Below are 12,128 nucleotides of genomic sequence, written 5' to 3'. Positions count from 1 at the left end.
GCCCTCCTGGAGACCCTTTAGGTAGTGGAAGGTGCTCCAAGGACTCCCTGCAGCCTTCTCTTCTCCAGGCTGAGCACCTTCTGCTCTCTCAGGCTGTGTCCACAGCAGAGGTGCTCCAGCCCTCTGAACATCTTCATGGTTCTCCTCTGAATGCACTCTAACAGGTCCACTACCACAGGAATGTGATATAGGAATGTGACAGATTGTTTATTGCTGGTGCTCAGTAATACATCTGAGCAAAGTCACAACGAAATAAGTGTTTTATATATTGCTACAATGTCAGTGCTACAATGCCAGTGCTTCCTTGGAAAAACAAATTTTGAGTCATTGCCCCTGCTGATTTCATGACATCCAGTGTCACCCCTTCCCATCTGGTAGTTGTGAAAAGTATTTGGAGGTTTTTTTTCCCCTGAGGTTCTTATAGAGATTTCATATACACCTTCTTCCATTTATGCAAGCCTCTGCATTCAGGCTGTAGTAGGAAAGGCCATCCAAGGAGGATTTAGCATGAACACCTTTAGGAGAATTTAAGCCCTATTTGTATTTATTCCCATGTTCTCAGGTAAGACACTGCATACAGATAAGCCAGACTGATTTCCACTCATATAAAGTTTTACCTGGTAAACATAACTTTAAAATTAAAGCCAGACGTCTTACAAAGAACTGACTGTATTTTTATTGAGCTCTTCAGTGGGTTTTAACATTAACTGCATGGATTCATTAAGCCTTTTCCCTAAGGGCTATCCAAATAATACTGCTCATTTTAAACAGGCAAGCTATCATGCAAAAAACCCCACCAACCCCAAAAACCACAAATGAGAAATCCTGCAGGATGTCTTTGGAAGAAACTGTCTTGTAATCCATGTAAGAGCTTGAGTATTTCTATCTCAACTCCTTAAACAGCTCAAAGTCCACAAACATTTCAAATTTAAAAATTTCAAATTTAATAATGGCACTGAGAACCTCAGTCTTACTGAGGTTTGTCCTGAATGGAATGGTGCTTAGCTGCAGTCCAGCAAGTTTTACAATATCAGAGAAAGGTTTGAGGTGGAAGGGACCTTAAAGAAATGGCCCTGTGGCTCTTTGGATGATAACCTGAAGCTATCACATTGAAAAATGCCTATTTTTGTACTCTATTAGTTTCATGTTCATTTGGATTTTTACCAAGTTGTTTCTCTAACACAGCTTTTAAGAAGCTCACAAATGTCAGAGGCATGTCAGATTACTTTGAGAATTTAGTTGGGGAAAACTACTTGTTTTAAGGAATATAAGTCAAGTACTATCATTAACAGAAATCATAATTTTGTTTTGGTAATTATTACTAAGTTTTTTAAGAGGCACTTCTGTGCATTAAAAGATGCAAGGGTATAAAACACTAATGACTGTTACTCTGTTGTACTTTTATATTGACAAAAGAGGTAGGATGAACAAAAGCAAAATTCCACTGAAGTGAAAACTTCCAGTCAACTCAGAGTAGATTCCACTGCAGTAGAAATTAGGAATTTAAAGCTTTTATTACATGAGATACTATTGGCAACTGACCTGGCATTAGTCTATAAAACCATCTGCACCTACCAGCATCTGAGATTCTCAAGGCCTTTATGATTTTAGCCTCACATTCTTTGCAATGAATATTTTTATTCTGAACAGGCAAAGTGCTGTAGGAACTGAATGGGGGTGGCAAAACCACAGCTCCAAAATCATACCCTCTCTTCTGCAACTATTTCAAGGACCACATCCCTTGTATTGGTGACACATTATGTAAACTTTTCAGAAGCAAATGTTACAAAATGCTGATTTGTGAAGGCTGCTGTGTAGTGATAGGTGCATGTCAGACACACCACCCTGCCCTGCAAGAACCTTCCAAAGGTTAAAAAATCCTGCAGAGACCATTTTAAATCTGGAAATAACTTTCCCACAGAAGTACTAAGGAAATATTTTAAATTCAATTGCTAATTGACTTCTAGATTTTTTTATTGGTTTTCAGACTTAGCAACAAATCTGCCTGAAACTCCAGAACTCCATTTAATTCTATTCAGATGAAGAGTAACGTGTCACTGAAGATCTCTTTGGGAAAGAGAGATAAATCCACACAACCTGTCTCAGTGTCAAATTTTCACTCTGTACATCCATAAAATCCAAAACAGCATGTAATGGAAAACAGAGAAGCCACTGTTATTAACAGGTAATTTACTTAATTGCATAGTAGATGTTGTCTATAAAGCAACTGAGATATGCTGAAGCAATAAGTGTTCTTTAGCTCAACCAGTTTGGACTTTTACAAATGAATATTATTTAAAAATTCCAAAGTTAAAATCCAACACCAACAATTAAATGTTAGTTTTCAAGCAATGCTGTCAGATCTGTCTTCAGTTCCTTACCCCTCTATGAATTCTTGCTTGCAGCCACATTTGTAACCATTTCCTGGCTGGTTGCAAGTGCAGGTAGGTGCATTCACCACCTGTAGCTCAGCTGAGACTCATGAAATGTTTCACAGCTGTACTTCCAATACTTGTACCATTTTTACATCCTGCCATCTGATCCTGCTCAAACCAGTTGCCTGTCATGGTAATCAAGAGGCTGTCATGTAAGCACTGGCATGCCACCTCTGCCCATGATTTACTGGTGAGATCCTTGTGATTATTCAGGTGGAAGGTATTAAGAGCTTTTATTCTTGTAGACCAAAGCTTTAAAGTATTTCTTTCTCTATTTGTCCCACCTGTGATATTAATTTACAAATTATAGCTCAGATGTTTGCTGCACGCTCTTCAAATGTATGTAAAAAAAAAGTCTAATCACCTAAAGAACATTGAAACCCTAAGCAATGTAGCTCCTGGAAACCAACAGATTTTAACCATGTATTAGCAGTGGAGGTAAATGGGTTGACAAATCCTTTCTGTTTTCAATAAAGTCATCCATCAAAAGGTATGCTAGAGGCAAATTAATGGAATAAAAGGTCCATACAGGACTTGTAAATCTTCAGGGATTACATTTCTCAGCCTACAGCAACCCTTTGTGGTAGATGTAGTGGAAGTAGCTCCTTCCAGCTGAAGGAACACAACTGGTGCACTTGTTTGAAAAACAACTGCAAAGATTAATAATAACTTTACAACTGGATTAAAGAATAACAAAAGTATCAATGAAGTCTAACCAAAGCAATTTTCTCAGTTAGCCCTTTATTAAAAAATCAAAACCCAAGTTAAATTTAAAAATAGAAAGAATTTAACCTACGTTAAAACCTGAAAAAACAACGGTACTGCAAATATAGGATAACCTTATTCCATCCAAAAGGTAAGAAAGGAAAACAGGGGTTTAAACAAAATTAAAATCCAGAAGCTGACATCGTGTGAGTAAAATCCACAGATAAGGTAAAAGTGGAAAGGAACTGAAAAGATTTACATCTGTTTTCAACACTGTAAAAGAAACCTTTAGAGTTTGTACCCTGGTCGAACATGAAGTCTCAGAAACAGATCTAGCAGGCCTTAAACCAAACCCACTATGAAACACAGTCAAATTAAAAAAGTTAAAACATACCCAAGTTACTACTCATCGTATTAGGCAAACATCTAGAATGCAAAACTTGGCTCGGCAAGTCGGGCAAGGCACTTGGCTCGACAGCCAGGTCTCTGGGTGCTGCTGGTCCTGCCTGCTGGCAAACCACTTGCCCATGCAGGTGAGGCACCACATGGGCCGGCAGTAGCACTGCTGGCACTCCCCCTCGTTGGGCTCCTGGCAGTTCTTGATGAGCTTGATGTTGGCAATAGTCTGCATACAGCCTATGCATGGCTCCAGCTCCTGAGGGAGGAGAAAAACCATCAAAGTTGTGAACTGCACAGAATGGTTCCTGTTACTGCTTTTTTAAAGGCTTTTAGAAAATCATCTGTGGCAGGACTGCCCCACCACAGGGTATCAAATGGTTTCACTAGAATGCTCTCTAACAAATGACAGCAAAGCTTGTCTCTGAACAGAAAACTCAGAACTGCTGCATGACACTACTGATTAAGCATAAATGACTGAAAAATAAATGTTCTTTCACTCTCTGAAGAGCTTCCAGCAGCCACAGCAAGGTAAGCAAGCAGCCAGATTTGTCATTCAAGCTGTTTTTCAAAAAATGGACCAGTATAAAGTAAGGAAAACAAACCAAAACACTGAAACAGCAAATGGCTGTTCCTATCTTCCATCTAAGTAAGAGGCATAAATGAGGAAACTAGGGCTGTACTGAACACAAGGATGCTCAACCTGAAGGTCCAGAAATGTACTTAATTTTTTTTTGATAAAATTGGAATAACTGATTTTGCCCACAGTTAATAATGCCACATGAACTTGCAGTTGCATATGGGGACAACATCTTGCTATGAAGTGTTTTACAATTAATAAACAATTATTAGCATTTCCCACATCTTCCAGCTGTCCAAGAACTTGACAAAGCTCAAAAGACAGCACACTGAATAGGCACAGAGACCAGAATCTGTTCAAAATGCTCCTGGTGGAACAAAAATCAGCTCTCTATGTGGTCTCTAGTTCCCATCTCTAGTGACTCTTCCCTTGTCAGCTCAAGTGCCTGCTCAGCTGCCCTGTGAGCTGGGCTGTGGAGCAGATCCAGATGAACAAAAGCTACTCAGATTTAACTTGTGAAATTAGGTCTTAGCTTTTAAGCAGGAAAAATTCTATCATAGAAAGATTAACTAACTTTTAAAAATATTAATGGAGCTTCAGAATGGGGGAAAATTCAATATTGTATTTTTAACGTCCTTATCATCATCTGTGATGTAATTTATCACCCAATGTCAAACCCAAGTTCAGCAGCTCAGCTGCCACTTAAATGTGTCACAAATTAAATACTCTCCAAGAAAGCAGCTTTAATATATTCTCTTTACTGTGACCATCTCTTTTTGCTGGCAGTGCAATCACACACACAACATAATGTGCAGACACACCTGATCCAGTTTTATTTTAGCTAGTTCACAAACCATATAAGCTGCACAGCACTGCCAAAGGTACCAACCCCTCACTCCATGAGCTGAACCAGTGGGCACAGACTCCCTGCAGGGTCACCAGTACTGGTTTAATTGGTTCCCTCTGGTACACTGGACAGTGCTGCAGTCACACTTCCAGCTGCTGCACAAGTATAATAATGACCAGGTCTCTGTGACTATTACTGGAAGTAGGACTCTGTGCTGTTATAATTAACACCGTATAATAATAGCCATAATAATTATAATCAAAGCAAACCCCAATTAAGAATTATTAGTTTATTTCAGCAGTAGATCCACCAAAACCTGGCTGTCTGGAAAAGCAAGCTGTATTGGAGCAAACTGCCTAAAGAACAGCAACAGCAGCTGTGGCTCTGGCTCCCCATAAATGATGACCCTGCACTTCTGCAAGTGCAAGGTCATCATTTCCAAATGTGTTCATGTAACATTTTAGTAGCAATTATTACAGGGGACTTTATTTCACAATGCCATTTCTCATGTCTCAAAACCATAATGCTCACAATACAGTTTGTTCCTCGTAGCAGGAACAGAAGTTAAGGTTTGTGATGAGTTTACTGATGCAGCAGGTGAGCATTTGTGAAGGAAGCATCACCCTGACTGAGCAAAGAGCACTTGGGTTCCTGGCATCACTGACTAGGATGCCTGACTGGAGCCAGCCTTGGCTGTGCACACCCTAAGAAATTGTGCTTGGCTGTATCTTCTCCGGAAGTTAAGGAATCTAGGTCATGTCTTCTCAGGGGCTTATCAGTATCACAAGATGAAACTCTAAGTCCTACAGCTGTACCCACAGCAAGGGGCACTTTAACCACCAGTCACACTCTAAGTAAGTGACTGCAGCTCCCAGGCCCATAGAGCTCTCCTGTAGGGCAGCCTCAGGTAGGTAGGAGACCTTACTTGGTATCCCTTACTTGGTATTTGTTATCTACAGAAAGGAGAGTAACAGTTTATATTAGATCTCAAACATATTTTATGCAAGCTAGCTGAATGATTAGAAATGTAGAGAGTAGCAGGGTGTTTAACTGCTGTTCAATTACTATTTAATTACTGACTGAATACTGCTTAATTATTAAATGAGGATTATTAAGCAGTAATCACATGATAAATATAATTTAATCATAATTTGTTATTTAATCCATATTTTTAATAAAACCTTTTTGTTAACCTCACAACCCTGAATTCTCTTAATAATTCACTGGAGATAGCCCTAGGTAAACATTTATCATTTACACAGTAATCACAGGCTCTATCTATATTGAAAGTATAATTGTTACAGTCTCACATGGATAGAAAGTTTCACCTGAGTGCTTGGAACGTGGTATGTCTGGTTTATTTCCACCAGAGATGTAAAGGTTTCTAAAAACAAATCACTAAGGCTTTGATGGATCACAACATTAGCTGCATTGCTGATAGGAGCACGGAGCTTCTCCCGGAGCTCCCCATACTCTGTGGAGTTCAACCTGAAGAAGAGAAGATGGAGCAAAATGTTACCATGATTATCCACCCAAATACCTTGATAGTAGCTTGCAGAGGTTAACATCTGAAGTGAATCCACAGGAAAGCTGGTACTTATTAGTCAGAATAAATACACAGAATTGTGTTTTCTTGTTTTCTTCTGCTATTTAGTTATTGGTTTTGGCACAACTTGGTCAACAGAACATGCTGTCCTCGTTCATATCTGTGTAAGATTGCCAGCAGGGTATGTCAGAGATCAGCTAAAACATCATACAAAACCAAAGGATTTTGAAGTAATCAGCATGAACAAAAAGCCATGTAGGTATGTAAATCATGCATTAACTGCACAATGCTGTTTGCACCATCTCTGTCACCTTTTTAATGCCTGTTTACTTAGACAATATCTAAATTCTCAATTATAAACTCCTGAGGAATTTAATTAGGAGAAATTAGTTGTATCATGCAGCAGGCATCTCAAGGTGATACAGTTCTACACAAGTAGAAGAGGAATGTCAATCTATCAGGTTCTGTGATTTTATGATACAATCTAAATCACAGAAATTTCACAAAGGTCACAAACCACTGCTGATTTAAGGCTGCAGCAAGCTGTGTTTCACACCAGCTGCTTCTGTAAATTAAATTTAAGTGATGTCCACAGCACTCAAGTGGCACCTGAGACCTCACACAAATCCTACAGTGATATATTACTGTTGTCATCCCTTTTTAAGAGTTCTGAACTGTAGTGTCAAAACTCTCCAGCTCAATGTTTCCACTCATTAAACAGCTTTCAGGGAGAAGTCCCTGGAACACTGCCCTCATTTTCCTACCACTCTCTGAATTCCCAGAGCCCAGCACAATGCAAGGCTGGCTTAGTTTTTACTGCTACGGGATAATGTCACTTAACAGATGCTGTCCATACAAATCAGAGACATTTATAACCAGAGGAACAATTCACACTGAACAAGCAGAGAAATGTGGCCCACCTGCACAAAAGCATTTTTCTTCCAGAAACACCTCACTATATTTGATTCTGATTCTGGATATATACAATGACCCTGTATGATTCTGCTACATTCTAGCAGAGATTTACTATCACTGACATCTTATTAGAACAGCTTTTAAACACTGTTCTTGATGCTATTCTGTTTAGTCACAAAATACAATTTGGGCTTAGGACTTTTTTTCTATAAAAGGAATTGTCAAACAAGTCATGTTTTTCTCAGCTGTGGTGTATTCTGGCACTGAAGTGCTTGCAGAAGAAAATCATTAATTGTTTAATACTAATTTGGTCATCACTGTCACAGGTCTATAAAAGTCTCTTTTCTTAGCATTGTCATGCTGACCTTAACCACCCTCTTGTTCTGAGTTCTGTTCACCTGGATCTCTACCATAATCACCTCTTTGCCTTCCTCGTGCCTGTCCCATTGCACACCTACAAGTCTGGTGATATGCATGCTTTTAAGTACCTAATAAATGCTCCTGACATACAAATTTACAGCAAAAAGACACCTTTTCAAATGTAATTTTAGGAGCACTAAGATGGCTTTTAATAACACAACACCAAGGACTTGAGCATCCTTCTACTCAGAGGTTTCTGCCAAACTTGTACTTAAGCCTGGTTACACAGAGACCGATGAGATAAACAGCATGGGCCCTTGCAAAACAAGCCCTCACAGTTCACAATTGTTATGATTTATTGTTATGAGAACACCTAAGTCAGAAAGGGACCAACATTTCTTCCTTGTTTTAGGGGCAGTTGGCTTGCAGTAGCTCAGTGAGAGCTCTTCTGAGCAGTGATGAAATTGTGGGCCTTAAGCACAGGGAAAAACCCAAAGTCATGGATGAACAACAGTTTTAGACAAATAGCTATTTCTCCTCACCCAAAATTTAAAAGACTAAAAATTCTACCTTTCATTCCTGTTCTCCATCTCTCACCTAATTTTATCCAGTTACTTCTTTCTGCATCCAGCACAATCCTCTCCCTAAGAATGGATCAAAGAGGCCAATCCCTTTGTTTATCCGTTGTGTATTCAGTGTTGCACTAAACAACCTTCCCTGCACTGCATGGCAGAAATGCACATACAGCAGCCCTGAACACCAGGCAGGGACCAGAAAGGAAGGGATGAGTCTCCAGATTGGTCACAGAAGTGCTCCCTCAGCACCATCAAAACAGCACCTACGTAACATAACAGGTTTAGCAGTCGTTTTACCGGATATCGAATGCCTTGACGTAGGGATTAACGCTGGCAACGCGGATGGTGAGGAACTGCACGGGCACGTTGGAGTCTGGGGTGAGCTCGTGCTGTCTGGAGTCTGTCACCGTCAAGTGAATGTCCTGCTGCTGGGCAACATGTAAACAGTAGGTGGTCACTTTAATCACCCACGTGTCCGTGACGATCACCCTGGCTCCTGGCGCCCCGGTAGCAAATTTGTCGATTCTCCTGAATTCTGTGTTGATGGAAGAAGCTACTGCCCTCCAGCCTGACTGTGGGAGGGCGTGAACAGCGAGTGTCCGGGCTAGTGGATGATTATTCCAACCTTTCCGGGACCAGTAATATGCCAGGGCACTGGTGATTGCTGGGAGGAGAATGGCGAAGAAGAAGAAAGTTTTCCACTCTTTTGAAGCCAGGTAGAAAAAACAAAGATGTTTTTCAGGTGCAGCAAAGCACATACCAAGGTAATAACCTGCAAGGGAAAAAAGAACTTACTTTCAGAAAACAATTAAATATCTGCAAAAGAGATACCCTTGAATCATATGGTTATCTAACCAGTGAGCTCACCTCCAAGAGAGGTATTGTATTTCTGGATGACTTCAAAGTCAAGCCTCTTGTCTCAAGCAAGCTGAGGTAAATTCTTAGGCATCGATGACTTTTACCAGAATTATATACCTAAAGGAAAGCCATCTGAATTTGGTTGTTAAAAAAAATTACCTGTGCGATGCCACTTAGTTTTAGGAGAATTATATGGCTAAAGGAAGCTGATTTGCATTCCTTGGTTAAATCACAGAAGATGATGCACTGGAAGGGACTCACAAGGATCATCAAGTCCAACACTTAGCCCTGCACAGGACACCCCAGGAGTCACACCATGTGCATGAGAGCATTGTCCAAACACCCCTTGAACTCCATCAGGCTGGAGTCAGTGCCCAGCCACCCTCTGGGGGCAGAATCTTTTCCTGATATCCCACACAAAACCTCCCCTGACACGGCTTCAGGCCATTCCCTGGCTCCTGTCCCTGTCACCAGAGAGCAGAGATCAGGGTCTGTCCCTCCTGTTCCCCTCACGAGGAATTTGTAACTGCACTGAGGTCTCCTCTCTGTCCCCTCCAGGCCGAACAGACCAAGTGCCCTCAGCCTCTCCTCACACGGCTTCCCCTCACGGCCCTTCACCATCCTCGTGCCCTCCTTTGGGCACTCTCTGACAGTTTCATGTTTTTGTTATCTTGTGGCACCCAAAGCTGTCCCAGCACTCGAGGTGAGGCCGCCCCAGCCCCGAGCAGAGCGGGACAATCCCTCCCTTGCCCGGCTGGCCATGCTGGGCCCGATGTCCCCGGCACAGGGATGTCCCTGCTGGCTGCCAGGGCACTGCTGGCTCACCTTCAACTTCCCACTGCCCAGGAGCCCCAGGTGCCTTTCCCTGGCACTGCTCTCCAGCCCCTCATTCCCCAGGCTGTACTCAAACTGCAATTCCTTTGTGAGTGCATGTGCAGCGCTGCAGCCCGCTGGTTACAAAGCTCGGGGGCTCACTCCGGGAAGCCGGGGCGCTACTCACCGAGGGGCAGCAGGGAGTGCGCCAGCAGCGTGCCGGTGCTGCGCCGCAGGTGGTACTGCACGAAGGCCGCGTCCTCGCTGCCCAGCCAGGCGGACAGCAGGCTCTGCACCGTCAGCCCCGCCGAGCGCACCTCGTCGGGCGGGAACACGAAGCACACGGCGAACACAAGGTAGGCCAGCGTGAAGGTCACCGCGGGGCTCTCCATGCTGCGCCCCGCGGGGCGCTGGGGTCCCCGGGAGCGGTAGTTCCCGCCGCAGCCCCGGATGCTCCAGCGGGGAGCGGTGCTTCCCGCCGCTCCAGCGGTAGTTCCCCCGCAGCCCCGGATGCTCCAGTTGTTGTAGTTCCCCCGCAGGCCCGGATGCTCCAGCGGCAGTTCCCCCCGCTCCAGCGGCAGTTCCCGCCGCACCCCCGGATGCGCGGCGCGGGCGCTGCCGGGCTGGCAGGGCCGCCGTGGCGGGACCCGCCTCTCCTCGCACGGATGGTCCCCGCCCCTCCATCCATCTCCTCCCGCCCCTCCGCGCCTGCCCGGCCGCCAGCCCCAAGCCACGTCCGCGTTCCAGCCGGGGCCGGACCGAGCCCGCACCCCGCGGCCGCCCAGCCCAGCCCAGGCCAGCCGGGACGCGCAGCCCCTGCCCGTGGCCCCAGGCATTGTCCATGCTCGAGGTCATGCTCCACAGGCCTGGCAGAAGGAACCGATTCCAGTTCTTTATGCACGTAAAAGAGCTCTGCTGGATGAGGGCAGCGTCTTTCTGAAGCAGGGAAATGGCCTGTTTTATTTAAGCGTCGGGAAAAGCTTCTCTTTGCTTTTCCTTGTGTATTTTATGTAATGTTTTCTAATATTTTCTAATAAGACAGGGATGTAGCATCTTAAAATGCCTTAAAGGGAGGTGTGTTTCAAGCTATCTTCGTACACCCCCAAACACAGTAAAGGGAGAGGCCTGACAGGAATATCTTGTTACTATTGAAGTATAAACAATAGCAAATAGCCACAAGATTTGCTGTTTCTTACAGAATGTAGGAAACCCCCTGCACACATCCTGTTATAACCGCAAACTTCCATATTTCTCTCTTTTAGAGAAAGAGGAGATTGTATAACTGGAAAAGCACAGCACAGAAAACAGCATGTGATGTTATATGCTACTAATGATGGAAAACCAAGTAAATACCACCCATGGAGTGTGTGACATTCTAATGCTGGCAGATGGCTGATGCGTTGCTGCTGTGATGGAGATCGGGAATTCATGGTGGTTTAGTGACTCTTGAGGATGGTTAAATCAGTAAAAGCATGCTTGGATTCTGTGCATCTTACTTCATTCTAAAAGACATCATTGTTAACTTTATTGTTTTAACAATCACTTCGTTGTTGCTGTTTGATGACTCAACAGTAAGGACTGTTTTAATGTGCTAAATAGACTGTGAAGTCCAGTAATAAAAAACGGCTTGTTGAAGCAGCAAGTTTTCTTTCTGTGATTTCATGCAAAAGAATGAAGCAGAACAGCTGAGACTGTAGAATCATAGAAACGTTTGTGTTGGAAGGAACCTTAAACTCATCTCATTCCAACCTCCCGTCATGGGCAGGGACACCTTCCACTAGCCCAGGTTGCTCAGCGCCCCATCCAGCCCGGCCCTGAACGCTGCCGGGGATGGAGCAGCCTCCGGAGCGGGTCTGTCCGTGGGGACATGGGGCAGCCTCCGGTGCGGGTCTGTCCGTCGGGACACGGGAACACGGTGCAGCCAGCAGGGTTTGTCCCGGGCGGAGCCGCACCCGCACCGCCCGCTCTGCCCGCGCGGGGGCGGGCTCGGGGGGACGCAACGGTCACGCGTGGCGCTGGCCCCGCCCCTCCGCAGGACGCTTTTCTGATTGGCGGGCGCGCCCCGAACGCCGCTCCCTCATTGGCGGGCCGGGGCTTC

The 12,128-nt window shown here is 44.1% G+C and overlaps 1 protein-coding gene across 1 annotated transcript; it reads right to left on the bottom strand.

Annotated features, from left to right (window-relative positions):
- Nucleotides 1–2,173: 2,173 nt before the first annotated feature.
- On the bottom strand, nucleotides 2,174–10,638 carry TMEM129 (transmembrane protein 129, E3 ubiquitin ligase). Its single transcript, XM_054633036.2, has 4 exons — nucleotides 10,218–10,638; nucleotides 8,657–9,131; nucleotides 6,292–6,451; nucleotides 2,174–3,795 (listed from the first exon to the last, which is right to left on the bottom strand). The coding sequence occupies exons 1-4, from the start codon at nucleotides 10,420–10,422 to the stop codon at nucleotides 3,547–3,549; spliced, it is 1,089 nt and encodes a 362-aa protein (XP_054489011.1). The 5' UTR covers nucleotides 10,423–10,638; the 3' UTR covers nucleotides 2,174–3,546.
- Between the last annotated feature and the right edge of the window lie 1,490 nt (nucleotides 10,639–12,128).

This window comes from Agelaius phoeniceus, chromosome 4 (genome assembly GCF_051311805.1).
Source record: "Agelaius phoeniceus isolate bAgePho1 chromosome 4, bAgePho1.hap1, whole genome shotgun sequence".
In the NCBI taxonomy this organism is placed as follows: domain Eukaryota; kingdom Metazoa; phylum Chordata; class Aves; order Passeriformes; family Icteridae; genus Agelaius; species Agelaius phoeniceus.
This window is presented reverse-complemented; position numbering and strand designations above follow the sequence as displayed.

Coding starts and splice junctions, on each gene's coding strand:
- TMEM129 (XM_054633036.2), bottom strand. CDS start 10,422: ATGGAGAGCCCCGCGGTGACCTTCACGCTGGCCTACCTTGTGTTCGCC. Junction 6,452..8,656: donor GTCAAGGCATTCGATATCCG/GTAAAACGACTG, acceptor TCTCTTCTTCAG/GTTGAACTCCACAGAGTATG. Junction 3,796..6,291: donor ACCACGTTCCAAGCACTCAG/GTGAAACTTTCT, acceptor CTCCTCCCTCAG/GAGCTGGAGCCATGCATAGG.